The sequence below is a fragment of the Abramis brama genome (assembly GCF_963993115.1).
Source record: "Abramis brama genome assembly, chromosome: 2".
NCBI classification, from domain to species: Eukaryota; Metazoa; Chordata; class Actinopteri; order Cypriniformes; family Leuciscidae; genus Abramis; species Abramis brama.
This window is the reverse complement of record NC_139964.1, coordinates 13,415,614-13,431,583: the sequence shown is the minus strand read 5'-3', so window position 1 is coordinate 13,431,583 and position 15,970 is coordinate 13,415,614. Positions and strand designations below refer to the sequence as shown.

The window sequence follows — 15,970 nt, the reverse complement described above, 5'->3', positions numbered from 1 at the left end:
AATGACATTTTAAAATAGAAAATAGTTATTTTGAATTGTCATAATATTTAACTTTTTTTTTTGTATATTTAAATGCAGCCGGGTATATATATATATATATTAGGGCTGGGTAAGTTAACGCGTACATACATACATATACACGTGTGTGTGTGTGTGTGTAACTGGAGAGATGGTTACTGAGTGAAATAACTATGTTTCTAAATACGATCCATAACATTAACGTTACTGTTAAAGGATTCATTTTAGTATGGCTAAATACACCTCTACATATTTTCAAACCATTCATCAGAACACACACAAATACATGCATACGATGTACTGTGTACAGTATGTGTACATGTAAATATACTGAAATGAATCCCGTTAACAGTAACGTTAATGTTATGAACATAGTTATTCCACTCAGTAACCATATCTCAAGTTTTTTTTTTTTTTTTTTAAGCCCATGTTGCAGGTTTTTTTTTTTTTTTTTAATTAATATAACCTTGTATGAAAATACCATATGAAAAGTAAATGCAGGATTAAAAATTGTTTTGCAAGACATAAGGGCACAAATTTAATAGAAAACGTGACAGTTTCCTTGACCGTGTTGAAAAACCGCTTTTTTTCACCATCGCGTCATATGACGTCACATGAGGGAGTCGTTCGCCGGCTCTGCGTTCACTCAGTGCGGAGTAGGTTGGTATTCAGCTGGAGCGGATCATGATTCAGTGTGTTTTCGGTGCTTATTGTATTTCAATTAATCATCGTCGTGGTAAATGATTGTGAATTATGGCCTGTCAGGACATCCGAGTCCACAGGTTTCCGAATAAGAAAAAGGACGGTGCGATCTTCCGTGCCTGTGTGCGTTTTGTGCAGGGTAGAGACGGGACTTCACTTCTGCTTTGAAAAACGCGGTAGTGTGTAGCATTCACTATAGACCAGATGATTATAATCCCGGCGATTTGATGACGGCGATATGTGCACACTGTCCCGGCTCCTTCATCGGGTCGCCCGGTCCGCCGTCAGCATGTGGTTCGGCCGCCAGCGGGAAACATGACGCTCACGGATCCGTCGGAGATCACTTATTCATGTACATCTGTTTTACAAAATGTGCCTTGTCTTAATTTAATTCATTAACATATCCTACATAAACTTGTAATGTAATGTATTTATGTGTTTGTTATTAGTCTGCAGCCGACACTTATTATTATAAATCTTATTTAATTATTATAAATATTATGTTCTATAATTCATTTTCAATCTGTACAAACCGACTTTAATGTTTGTGTTGGCTGTTTCTACATATAAAGTTTTTATACAGTAAGACAGATGTGATTGTGATCATTTTTTTTTATTCATCGTCCCCAAATGGGTTAATTCAAAGCCTTTATAAAGTCCCTCTTCCTCTGGAAACTGTCTTCTAATGGCTGACACACACAACACATGCAGGTAAGGGTCTAAATACTAGCTTTGCTATTGCCTGATACATGATTATAATGATCTGAGCATAGTGTTATAGGCTATATATCGTCGGCTAAAGCTAACACTGTTCTCTCGCCCTGTTCTCCTCACACCACAACTCACCGTTGTTCTGTCTAACCCTGGCCTGCTCACTTGGCTTCATATCAGGCTCATAATTATATGATATCATCATATATATCAATTATATGAATTATATATATCATACGAGTAAACATTTAGGCTACAATTCCCCCAGCTTTCCGAGCTGTCATTGCGATCCATTGCTTTCCTATTGTTTACTTTGACCGCTCTCCCTCATGTTACATCACTTCCGGTTCGGCGGTTTTCAAATGCGGAAGTAAAATTTTCCTCACAAAACCGACTCCAGAAGCCTAAATAGCGTTTTATAAGTATATGTTTATATTTAAATCTAGTTCCTACATTATTTTTCTATACATTGGCTCACTGGGTACTCTAACCTGCAACATGGCCTTTAACTAACCACAATGTTAATGTAATGCCGTCTCTCCAACATACATTTACAGAAATTTGCTGCAAATGGTTGCTGTAACTGTATTCTACATTATGGGAGCACCCCATTTCCCTCCAAAATTCAACACAAAATTGTATTAATGCTGTGTTTCTGCTACTCCCCAGATAAAAAAATGCTACCATATGCAAGTCATTTAAAGGTATAGTGGAGGTTTTTCCCGAATTTTAGAAAAGAACCGCCCTCTCCACTTTTTGAAAAAATGCACATGCGCAACACTCTACCTGCTTCCGAGAGGGAACGCCTATTAAACGTGTGCACGAGAGAGCATGCACGAGCCTAGTTCTAGTGATTTTAAATGGATTTCTCCAAATAGCATGCCAAACTTTACCTGTCGAGTAGAAACTTCGTGACTGAGGCATCAGTGGGAAGCACAACCTGTGCTTTTAGCGCACGCCAGCGTGTGAAATATTCTCCCAAAAACACTCTGGACTTGTTTGTTTCTTCAGAGGCCTTTCTCTTCTTGTCATACAATTCATAGACACTTTTTCTCTTGCGACCCTCAGACATTTTGAAAAAACCCGGTGAGAACGGCGAGCTTCAATGAATGGCTGAAACCGTAGATCACCACACATATACACCTGAAAGTGCGCATGCACAGAAAGCGAAAACTACCTAGGGAAGAGCACGTATGACGGCCTTACGTAAACATATCATCAGAATGATTGACAATTAGGAGGACCTAGTCTTGATGATCCACCCGGAAAAAGAAAATCCTCCACTATACCTTTAGGTGTCAACGTAATAATCAATGTACATTATGCGTCAATATTTACCGATAATTGCTGCAAATACTGCTGCTGTCTCTGCCCCACTCAAAATCAGTGGCAACGCGGATTTGTTTGAAACTATGTAGAACAGGGGTCGGGAACCTATGGCTCTTTTCCGGATTTTATATGGCTCTCCAATTTTCAAATGTTGCCTAAAAATAAACCCTTGAACATGATGATAAAATTATTTTTAAACTATTAACATACTTGATTAATGTATAATTATGAATGTGTAAAGTTAAATAAAATATGTGCAAAATATTTAGGTCAGAGACTCGCAGCTTAATATGATTGACAGCGGCGTTTTGGCCTGTAGCTAGCCTGCCTTTCAGAGAGCTGAATTTTTATGTTTTATGTCATGTTCAGAAAAGTTAAACAACTAACGTTACCTAGCTAGCTAAATTAAAAATCATCATCAACAAGAGTAATATGGCGGAAAGAAAAAAAGACGACGATTACCGTTCTTTCCAGCCCGAATGGACGGATCACTTTGCATTTGTGGAGAAGTCGGGGTCCGCAGTGTCTCTCATTTGCAATGAACGTATTGCGTCGCTCAAAAAGTCAAATGTAAAGAGACATTTTGAGACGCACCATGCAGCATTCACTGTAAAAATGAATACTCTATATTTACTCAATAAAATTGTGGCAACAGATTACAAGCAATATTATTAATTAAATTGAACAAATTAGAATTGAGTAATAATTAATCAAATTAATTCATTAAAAGTTAACCATTTAAAATGAGTAAAATTTACTTTTTTTTAAACAAAAATATAGAAATAACAGACAGACGTCAAAGATGAATTAAGAACTCTTTATTTTTTATTGGCAACATTGAAGACACCTGATGTTAACAAGCAGAATCACCGAAGGAGAAAACCGTAAATTGTAAGTCACCATTATGGTGATCAGTGTTTGTTTTAGTTGGGCTCTTGACCTTAAATCAATAACTTCAGATTGTGTTTGGCTGCTGTACCTAAGTTATAACAGCCAGATGAACAATGAGAAAAGGTGATCTGATGGTGTTGGTTGTGTTTTAACAATCATTATTACACAATCATTTGACCTGAATCTCTGGACTCATATAGTTAAAAATATGATCCTGTACAGGGACAGAGCTGCTATAATTAATTATCTAATATATCTAAAAAAAAAAAAAAGATTTATTTTATTTAGTTTCTAAACACACAGACATCAAGAATCGCTTCGAAAGATGGCGGCCACGTGCAATTAGAGCTGAGACTCGGAGTGTGTATTATCTTTGGATATTTTGGCGTATAAATCACCAGAATGCCCCCATCGAGGAAAGGCCCGACACCGGAGGAGTTCGAGGAGATAAAGCTCTCTCTCCACTCCCTGTGCGGCGATGTGACTGCGGTTAGAGCGCAGCAGGAGCAGCTCCTGGGGCTACTGGAGGAGGTGAAACAACTACGCCTCCAGAACGCGGAAAAAGACCAGCGCATTGAGGATCTCGAGCGGCGAGTGGATGAGCTGGAGCAATACTCCCGTGTGAATGATGTGGTCATCACCGGCATCAAGATCAGGCCGCGCAGTTATGCGCGTGCGGTGGCCGCGAACAGCGGGGAGCTCAGCGACCAGGAGATACAGTCGGTGGAACAACAGGTTGCTTCCTACCTCCAGAGCAGGGGGATAGAGACGGACCTGGAGTACATCGAGGCGTGTCACCCACTGCCCACGAGGAACGGGAGACCACCAGCGGTCATTATGAGGTTTACCAATCGGAAAAAGAAAATAGCACTTCTGAAGCAAGGACGCAAACTGAAAGGCACAAATGTTTTCATAAATGAACACTTGACAAAGAAAAATGCTGACCTTGCAAGGATTGCACGACAACTTAGGAAACAAGGCAAGATTCAACAAACCTGGGTAACTAACTGTAAGATCTTCATCAAACTAAATGGGACACCGGAGGAAGCAAAAGTCTTAGTGGTGAAGAGGATAGAAGATCTTGACAAGTATTGACATTGATGCAGCACCTGGTATCAAAGTAGCTTGTGACTCACATCATCAAAATGCTAAACATACCAAGAATACAGACTACACCAAGTATTGATATAGACATGTTACAGAACATCCTACATCATCAACAAATGGACCTGGAAACGTGTGAGTATAAAGAGCACACCATAACAGAGACAGATACTGAGATAGACCCTGACAATAATTTTTTCTCTTCGATTGTTAAAAACTGCAATTATTTTACCCAAGAACAATATGAAAACAGTGTAAAATCAGAAGATAACCTGTCAATAATACATTTTAATAGTCGAAGCATGTACACTAATTTTGAGGCTATCAAAGATTACTTGGAACATTTCTCTCATCCATTTAGCATTATTGCAATTACTGAAACCTGGTTTAACGATGATAAAGGTATTGATTTCTGTCTTGATGGCTATGAATTAAGATATACAAATAGAATAAACAAAATAGGAGGGGGGGTTGCTTTGTACCTTCATAAATCTGCACTGTTAGCCCTTGCTGTAAAAAAAGGCGTAATTCAGACAGTATCATACCATTTCGCATTAAAACAGTAATATACCGTAGAAAACAAAAATAGCCTACAGGAATATACTGTAAATGAACAGTGCTCAAAATCGACACTCAGAGGCTGTTTTCCCAATCACACCCAATACCCTCATTCACTATTCCCTACATTAGTTCACTAATATAGTCCACTTGAATGAAAAGAAGTGAGTGAATTGAGACACTGATGAACACCTGATAAGCAGAATCACTGAAGGACAGAGAAAAAAGAACAGAAAAAAGAGAAACACAAAAACTACAACTGACGTCCAGCAACACTGAGTGTGAAACCAGTTTACAAACCAGTTTACGATTATTGATTTCATACATGTACAAAAGTTCTTGTTGAGAATTAACAGAGATTTAGTTAATAATAAAGTTTGTTGTCACCATGATGGAGATCAGTATTTGCTTTAGTTGGTCTCTTGTCCCTTGACTTCTTACCATTAATTTCTCTCTGACTGCTGTAACAGTGAGTTTATAAAACACATTTGATATGGCAAGAAAAAGTCAAGAGGAAGACAATCAGGTGTTTTTATTATTTTGTGATGATGTCACAATCATCCTGGACATGTCTGATTTTCAGATTTTTCCTGTATATATTCATTGAAATTATGGGTATGTCATATTTAGCATAAATCTGTGTATCTACAAAATGAAATCAATATTTCTGTAATCAGGTCTTCTGAAAAATAACAATCATATAGTGCATTCAATTTTATTTTACTCCTGCTTGGTTCAGACACACACAGATATCAACAATCAGCATATGAATCTCAACAATGGTGAAAAGTTTCATGTCGCAATGCATGCTGGGTTCCAGGATAATATAAAACTCCCAGCATGCACTGCTGCATGAATAATAATAATAAAAAGAAATATTGCCACCATTGTTGAGATTAATGTGCTAAATTGTGATATCTCTGTGTTTCTAAAACATAGTGTAGCTCTGTTTTTTTTGGTTTATGCATGATGTGTTAAAAAAAAATGAGTCATAGTAATTTATTGCTGTAGTTTCACAGTGGTGCTAATGTAACACTTTTGATCGAGGATAAAACTCTGAATGAATAAGAATTAATTCCTTAGTGAATGAACAGGCAATATGATGATTTTGTCATCACAAGCATTATAACTGCAGTCATTCATAAACTGTGTGCGCACAAGTGTGACTTGGAAAAACACAGCTCAAGCAGCAAAAGAAACACTAATGTTTTAGCATCAGCATCCCAACTAAAGCAAGCACTGATCTCTATAATGGTAACTTCAAACAAACATTTTCAATAACAACTTCTGTATGACAGAAATAAAGTCATACTGGTTAATAATAAGTGTAATAATGTGTAATGGCTGGAAGTCAGTTGTAGTTATTGTGTTTCTCTATTTTCTGTTTTTGTATTTCTCTTTTCTTCAGTGATTCTGCTTGTTAACAGCAGGTGTTCATCACTAATGCTCAACAATCACTTGCATATTCCCTTAATTATCTCACTGCAACACTGTCTCAGTGTTACTTTTACTCTTTGTAGTGTGGATTTCCCTGTGGGGTTGAAAGAGTTAACAGTGTAAGATAAAAAGACACACCCACAAAATGTATTTTAACAGTAATAAACTGTAAGTTATAAAACAGGTTTATACTGGCAACACTGTTGCCAGTAGTTTACTGTAAAATTTCGTTTTTTGGGTCACCATTGTGCTGAAGAGTAGAGCCTGTGCTTCAGTCCAGGAGAAGATCTACAAACATTGATGATATGCTGCATGTTGCTTTATTTAACAGGCGGTGATTGTGTAGTTGCTGAGCCAGTGGAAATCTCTTTATGTACAATAGTTTTTTAGTGGTCTCAAATGAAAGAAGTTCACAGTAATACTTTGCTCACATTATTAATGCATTATAAATTTTAGTTAATACATTTAAATGACAGTTGGTCATTTTAAGGCAGTTGGTTTCTGCAAGTGTAATTAGTTAACTTGAATTAGAATTTAGTGCATTTTTATAGAAACAAACTAGATTACAGTAAAGAACTGTACAATTAACAGTATTTTACTGGCAACAGTGTTGCCAGTATTTTACTGTAAAAAAACCCGGTAAGGTCTAACAGTGTGTTAAATTTAATGTTTCAACTGATATGACCATAGCTGTGGATGGTTTATTTGAATGCATAACAGTGGAAATTCATAATGATAAAAAGACAAATATCTTCATGAGTTGTGTATACCGGGCACCTGGTTCAAGCATAGAAACTTTCAATGAGTGGATGGGTAAACTGTTTTCTACTGTGAGACAAAAGAACATATTTATCTGTGGTGATTTTAACATTGATTTGTTAAATCCAACCAAACTAAAAAACGTTGACGATTTCACTGACACAATGTATAGCTTGTCTCTGTACCCAACTATAACGAAACCGAGCAGAATAACGTCACATAGTGCTACAATTATTGACAACATTTTTACTAACATTATGGGAAATCAAATCATCAGTGGCCTACTTATATGTGATATCACTGACCACTTACCTGTTTTTACTTTGTATGACTGTAATCTCAAGAAAATGAAAGATACTATGATAAAGATCTCTAAAAGAAAAATTACTGAGGACATGATTCGTGCCCTAAACAATAGTTTAGCGCTCCAGGATTGGACTTCAGTTTACAGAGAATCTAATGTGGACAGTGCTTATTGTAATTTTCTAGATATCTTCATTTTCTTGCATAATAAACACTGCCCTGTGAAAGAATATTTTATAAAGGAAAAACATAAGAAAAGCCTCTGGATTACGAAAGGAATAATTAATGCTTGTAAAAAGAAAAACAATCTCTATAAATTGTTTATTAAAGTAAAAACAAAAGAAGCAGAACAAAGATATAAGAAGTACAAAAATAAATTAACTGATATTATAAGAACAAGCAAACGGTTATATTATCAAAAAAAACTATATGAACATAAAAACAATATAAAAGGAACTTGGGATGTTTTGAATAGCCTAATCAAACAAGGATCCTCAAAGTTGACATATCCTGATCACTTTATTGATGAAAATGGTGAAGATTATAATATGAGTAATGTAGTAAATAAGTTAAATAATTTTTTTGTAAATGTTGGCCCTAAGTTGGCCGCTGATATTCCAGACAGTGGAGTCGAAAAATCAACTATTGAACGGAATTCTTTGTCATTCTTCCTCTCAGCTACAAATGAGCAGGAAGTGACAAATATTGTGTGGGAATGTAAAAGTAAGTCCTCCACTGACTGTCATGATATCAGCATGACATTGATTAAAAAAGTTATATTGAATATTGTAAAACCCTTAACTTATATTTGTAACTTGTCATTCCAGACTGGCTGCTTTCCAAGTAAAATGAAAATCGCTAAAGTAATTCCACTTTTCAAAAATGATAACAAACACGTTTTCACTAATTACAGACCAATCTCTCTTTTGCCCCAATTTTCAAAAATTTTAGAGAAACTCTTCAATTCTCGACTTGAAAAATTTCTCGAGAAACATAATGTAATTAATGATGGTCAGTATGGCTTTAGGACCAAAAGAACTACCTCAATGGCAATAACTGAAGCTATTGAAGAAGTCACTAATGCACTGGAGCAAAAGAAGTATGCAGTTGGTATCTTTATTGATCTAAAAAAAGTCTTTGACACTATTAATCACTCAATTTTATTAAAAAAGATGGAAAGATATGGAATTAGGGGATTGGCTGGGGATTGGTTAAAAAGTTATTTAACAGGGAGGTCACAGTTTGTAAAAATGGGTCAGTATTTATCAGATACTCTTGGTATTGTTTGTGGTGTCCCCCAGGGGTCAGTACTGGGGCCAAAACTGTTCAATGTGTATATAAATGATATGTTTAATACATCCAAAGTACTGAAATTCATTCTATTTGCAGACGACACGAATATATTTTACAGTAGTGACGATTATAATGAGCTCGTAAATACGGTAAACAGGGAACTAAAGATAATAAAAAAGTGGATGGACACAAATAAATTATCCTTGAATATAAATAAAACTAAGGTAATGATGTTTGGAAATTGCAACAAAATGTCTGAACAGAGAATAAGTATTGATGGTATCCAAATTGAAATTGTGAGTGAGAATAAATTTTTGGGAGTAATAATTGACAGTAAATTGTCATGGAAACCCCATGTCAGATACATAAAAACAAAAATCTCAAAAAGCCTCTCAATTATAAATAAAGCAAAGCTATACCTTGATGAAAATGCACTTCGTACTTTATACTGCACCCTGGTACTACCATATCTTACTTTTTGTGTTGAAGTGTGGGGAAATACTTACCAGAACACAATAAATCCTCTGGTTATATTACAGAAAAGAGCTGTGAGGATCATTCACAAGGTTGGATTTCTAGAACATACTCATAATCTGTTTACGCAGTCAAAGTTGCTAAAATTTGATGATCTTGTAAAATATTATACATCAATAGTCTTATATAAAGCATTTAACAAATTATTACCGCCTAACTTACAACGTTTTTTTAAAACTCCAGTGCGAGCTCATAACTTGAGAGGTTTTGGACATTTTTCATTACCGAGAGCCCAAACCACTCGTAAATATTATTGTGTGTCTGTATGTGGAGTGAAACTCTGGAACAAACTGGACTTGCAACAAAAGCAATGTCAAACTATTAATCAATTTAAACTGTTATATAAACATTGGGTCTGGTTAAAATACAGAGATGAGGGTCTTTAATTTAAATTGCTGTTGTATTCTGTCTCATAGTGTGAACATGTGCTCAGTGTTTCCTTACCATCGTTGGTATATTGTCCATTACCATCGTTGGTATATTGTCCATTACAATTGTTGGCATTGTTTATTTCTATTACATTGTAGTTAAATTGCTGTTGTATTCTGTCTCTTAGTGTTAACATGTGCTCAGTGTTTTCTTACCATCGTTGGTATATTGTCCATTACCATCGTTGGTAGCCTATATTGTCTATTACTATCGTTGGTATATTGTCCATTACCATTGTTGGCATTGTTATTCCTATTACATTGTTGGTATCAATTGTTGTTATAAAAATTACTTGTTACTTATGGTAACGCCACCATGATATAACATTTGTAAATAATCTGTGAGCAAAGTAACTAGGAAGCTCAAATATTAATCACTAAATGGGGAACTGGGGTGGGATTAAATAAGTTTTCTTCTTCCCACTCCCTTTCAGGCAGAATTTGATCGTCATATTTGAATACTGTATATTCTGTTTTTGTTTTTCTTTTGTTTTTTTTGCACTATATGATTTAACCATATTTTGTTTATCTTGTACTTTTTTTGTGCCATTGCCTGGAATAAACGAATTAAAAAAAAAAAAAAAAAAAAAAAAAAAAAGAATCAGCCTGTGAATCTCAACAATGGTGACATTTATAAAGCATGTTGCAGTGCATTCTGGGTTCCACCAATCACAACTCTTTCATAGCTCCCATCATGCATTGCTGCATGAATAAATAATGAGCTTATGATCAGAGGTGATCTGTTTGTCACCATTGCTGAGATTCATACACTAAATCTTGATGCCTGTGTGTGCCTATATAAAAAAAAAATATATATTTTTATTTGATCATTTGGATTTCATTGAAAAGGCTAAACATAGTATGCTGTACAAGGACAGTGCTGCTATAATTAATAAAATAAACACAACTCAGACATTGGGCTCTATATGAGTTCAGGTGAAATAATGATTGTTAAAACACAACCAACACCATCAGATCACCTTTTCTCGTTGTTCATCTGGCTGTTATAACTCAGGTACAGCAGCCAAACAAAATCTAAAGTTAATGATTTAAGGTCAAGAGCCCAACTAAAGCAAACACTGATCACCATAACGGTGACTTACAATTTACGGTTTTCTCCTTCAGTGATTCTGCTTGTTAACATCAGGTGTCTTCAATGTTGCCAATAAAAAATAAAGAGTTCTTAATTCATCTTTGACGTCTGTCTGTTATTTCGATATTTTTGTTTAAAAAAAAAAGTAAATTTGACTCATTTTAAATGGTTAACTTTTAAGGAATTAATTTGATTAATTATTACTCAATTCTAATTTGTTCAATTTAATTAATAATATTGCTTGTAATCTGTTGCCACAATTTTATTGAGTAAATATAGCGTATTCATTTTTACAGTGTTCGCCGCAAAATATCCCAATGGGGAATGCAGGAAAAAGCTTGTGCTGAGCTTCAGCGGATAATGGAAACCGGACAGCAGCAGCTGCTATCATGGACTAATAAAGGCGGGAATCTGAATTCTGCGAGCTTTGCTGGCGCTCTGGAGATTGTGCGGAGTGGGAAACCATTTACAGATGGAGGCTACATTAAGGGTTGCATGCTCAGTACACTGTAAAAAAGAATACATTGATTTTATTAATATCTAATTAATAAAAATGAGGCAACAGATTACAAGCAATATTATTAATTAAATTTAACAAATTAGAATTGAGTAATAATTAATCAAATGAATTCCTTAAAAGTTAACCATTTAAAATGAGTAAAATGTACAAAATATCTTTTATTGCCAACATTGAAGACACCTGGTGTTAACAAGCAGAATCACTGAAGGAGAAAACCATAATTAAAGTCACCATTGTGGAGATCAGTGTGTGTTTTAGTTGGGCTCTTGAACCTTAAATCATTTACTTTAAGTTTTGTTCGGCTGCTGTACATGAGTTATAACAGCCAGATGAACAAAGAGAAAAGGTGATGTAAAAGTGTTGGTTGTGTTTTAACATAATCATTATTTCACAATCATTAGACCTGAATCACTGAATAGAGTCCAATTTATGAGTTAAGTTAACTTTATTAATTACAGCAGTATAATATTTTTAGCCTTTTCAATGAAATCCAAATGATCAAATCAATAATAAAAAATAATTTTTTTTTTTTTTTTTTTTTAGGCACAAACACATCAAGATTTTGTGTATGAATCTCAGCAATGGTGACGAACAGATCACCTCTGAACATAAGCTCATTATTTATTCATGCAGCAATGCATGATGGGAGCCATGAATGAGTTTTGATTGGTGGAACCCAGAATGCACTGCAACATGCTTTATAAATGTCACCATTGTTGAGAATCACAGGCTGATTATTGATGTCTGTGTGTCTCCTTTTTATGTAAGAGAAACTTTTTAGAAATTATTTGCCTTACATTGTAAAAGTTAAAAAAATATTATGCCGTACAAGGCCAGTGCTGCTATAATTAATAAAGTAAACCTAATTCATAAATTGGACTCTATATGAGTTCAGTGATTCAGGTCAAATGATTGTGAAATAATGATTATGTTAAAACACAACCAACACCATCAGATGACCTTTTCTATTTGTTCATCTGTCTGTTATAACTCATGTACAGCAGCCAAACAAAACTTAAAGTTAATAATTTAAGGTCAAGAGCCAAACTAAAACACACACTGATCTCCACAATGGTGACTTTAATTATGGTTTTCTCCTTCAGTGATTCTGCTTGTTAACACCAGGTGTCTTCAATGTTGGCAATAAAAGATATTTTGTAAATTTTACTCATTTTAAATGGTTAACTTTTAAGGAATTCATTTGATTAAATATTACTCAATTCTAATTTGTTAAATTTAATTAATAATATTGCTTGTAATCTGTTGCCTCATTTTTATTAATTAGATATCAATAAAATCAATGTATTCTTTTTTACAGTGTATGGCTAAAGAACTGTTTAACGACCTCCCAAACAAGGATAAAATTATCCAAAAAATCAAAGACATGCCTTTGTCTGCAAGAACTGTTCATGATCGTGCACTCGTCATGGCTCGTCAGATAGAGGAGATGCAGATCAACGACATCAGTTCAGGTAGTTACTTTTCTCTTTCCTTGGATGAGTCTACCGATGTGAGCAATATAGCACAGCTAAGCATAGTCGGGCGGTATGTGACGGGTAATACGGTGCGTGAAGGGAGTCTCGCTGTTTTGCCGATGAAAGATACAACAAGAGGCGAGGATGTGTTAAAATCTCTGATGGACTTTGCTGCAGAGAAAAAGCTACCACTGACTAAACTTATATCTGTTTGTACTGATGATGCACCCAGCATGTTAGGGAAACATAAAGGATTCGTTGCCCTTCTGTGTGAGCAAGAGAAGCGGCCCATCTTAAATTTTCATTGCATTGTGCATCAAGAGGCACTGTGTGCTCAGTCGCGTGGAGAGGAACTTAGCGAAGTGATGTCATTGGTCGTTCGCATTGTGAACTTCATTGTGGCGTGAGCTTTGAATGATCGCCAGTTTAAGGCCCTGTTGGATGAAGTGGGGAGTAATTATCCAGGGCTGCTACTGCACAGCAATGTGCGTTGGTTATCCAGGGGAAAAGCGCTCGCCCGCTTCCAGAGCATTTCTGGAAAAGAAAGGAAATGTTCATCCCGAGCTCACGGACATTGAGTGGCTCCTGAAGTTTCATTACCTGGTGGATATTACACATCATATGAACCACCTCAATGTGAAAATGCAAGGCATTGAAACACAATCTTGTCCCTGCAGCAGGCAGTGTTTGCATTTGAAACAAAGCTGGAGCTGTTTATCAGGGACATTGAAAGTAGCCGTCTCCTGCACTTCGAAACATTGCGAGCATACAGAGAGGATTGCTTAGCGAGGGACCCCGCTCATCATTTCAACCTCAGGCAGCTCACAGCCTTCATGTCCGATTTATTGATGTCATTCAAATCACGTTTTGCGGACTTTCGCAGATATGCCGATTTGTTCAAAGTGATAACTCATCCACATGTGTGCACCATGGACGCACAAAACTTGAGTGTCATCCCTGGCATCTCCATTGGAGATTTTGAGCTGGAAGCTGCTGAACTGAAGGTGTCGGATATGTGGGTGTCAAAATTTGTAACTTTGAATTCTGAACTGGAAAGCCTCGCTCGTCAGTGGGCAGAACTAGCAAAGCAACATGAGTGGGCAGATATGAGAAAACTCCAACGTGTCCTCCAATCTCATCCTGAAAACCTGGAACGAACTTCCAGCCACTTTCAGCACAATGCATCGTGTCAGTGTTGCTGTGCTGAAGATGTTTGGCTCAACGTACACATGCGAGCAGACCTTCTCACATCTGAACAACATCAAAAACAACCTGCGCTCAAGGTTAACGGATGAAAGCCTGAATGCCTGCATGAAGCTGAATCTCACCAGTTACGACCCCAACTACAAAGCACTCAGCAAAATGATGCAGCAACAGAAATCTCATTAATGTAAGTACACTGTTAACCCTTGCTGTAAAATTCTGACAATATTATACCATTTTCCATTAAAACAGTAATATACCGTAGAAAATAAAAGTAGCCTACAGGAATATACTGTGAATTAACAGTGCTCAAAGTCGACACTCAGAGGCTGTTTTCACAATCACACCCTATACCCTCATTCACTATTCCCTAGTTCACTAATATAGTCCCCTTGAATGAAAAGAAGTGAGTGAATTGAGACACTGATGAACACCTGATAAGCAGAATCACTGAAGGACAGAGAAACAAGAACAGAAAAAAGAGAAACACAAAAACTACAACTGACTTCCAGCCACACTGAGTGTGAAACCAGTTTACAAACCAGTTTACGATTTTTTTTTTCATACATGTACAAAAGTTCTTGTTGAGAATTAACAGAGATTTAGTTATTAATAAAATTTGTTGTCACCATGATGGAGATCAGTATTTGCTTTAGTTGGTCTCTTGTCTCTGGACTTCTTACCTTTCATCTCTCTCTGACTGCTGTGACAGTGAGTTTATAAAACACATTTGTTATGGCAAGAAAAAGCCAAGAAGAAGATGATCAGGTGTTTTTGGATTTTGTGATGATGTCACAATCATGCTGGACATGCCTGATTCTCTGATCTTTTCTGTATATAATAATTGAAATTATAGTTATCTCATATTTAGCATATTTCTGTAATCAGGTCTTCTGAAGAATATTGTAATCATATAGTGCATTCAATTTTATTTTACTCCTGGTTGACTTAGACACACACAGATATCAACAATCAGCACATGAATCTCAACAATGGTGAAAAGTTTCATGTCGCAATGCATGCTGGGTTCCAGGATAATATAAAACTCCCAGCATGCACTGCTGCATGAATAATAATAATAATACAAAATAAATATTGCCACCATTGTTGAGATTAATGTGCTAAATTGTGATATCTCGGTGTTTCTAAAACACAGTGTAGCTCTGTTTCTCTGCTTATGCATCATGTGTTAAAAAAAAAAAGAGTCATTGTATCTTATTGCTGCGTTTTCACAGTGGTGGTAATGAAACACTTTTGATTGAGGATTAAACTCTGAATAAGTGAGAATGAATTCCTTAGTGAATGAACAGGCAATATGATGATTTTGTCATCATAATCATTAAAACTGCAGTCATTCATAAACTGTGTGCGCATAAGTGTGACTTGCAAAAACACAGCTCAAGCAGCAAAAGAAAAACTAATGTTTTAGCATCAGCATCCCAACTAAAGCAAGCACTGATCTCTATAATGGTAACTTCAAACCAAACATTTTCAATTAAACATCTCAATAACAACTTCTGTATGACAGAAATAAAGTCATACTGGTTAATAATAAGTGTAATAATGTGTAATGGCTGGACGTCAGTCGTAGTTATTGTGTTTCTCTATTTTC

General features: G+C 35.9%; 2 protein-coding genes across 2 annotated transcripts in view; one reads left to right on the top strand and one right to left on the bottom strand.

The window, feature by feature from the left end:
- LOC311077723 (uncharacterized protein) overlaps window positions 1-15,970 on the bottom strand; it is a 118,210-nt gene that overhangs the window by 50,724 nt on the left and 51,516 nt on the right. The gene's annotated exons all lie outside the window — the stretch shown is intronic.
- LOC311069439 (uncharacterized protein) lies at window positions 4,054-4,863 on the top strand (the record flags this gene model as incomplete). The annotated part of the gene is made up of 2 exons (XM_084092611.1): window positions 4,054-4,763; window positions 4,854-4,863. One exon carries the CDS (start codon window positions 4,054-4,056, stop codon window positions 4,744-4,746), a length of 693 nt encoding a protein of 230 aa, XP_083948737.1. The 3' UTR covers window positions 4,747-4,763; window positions 4,854-4,863.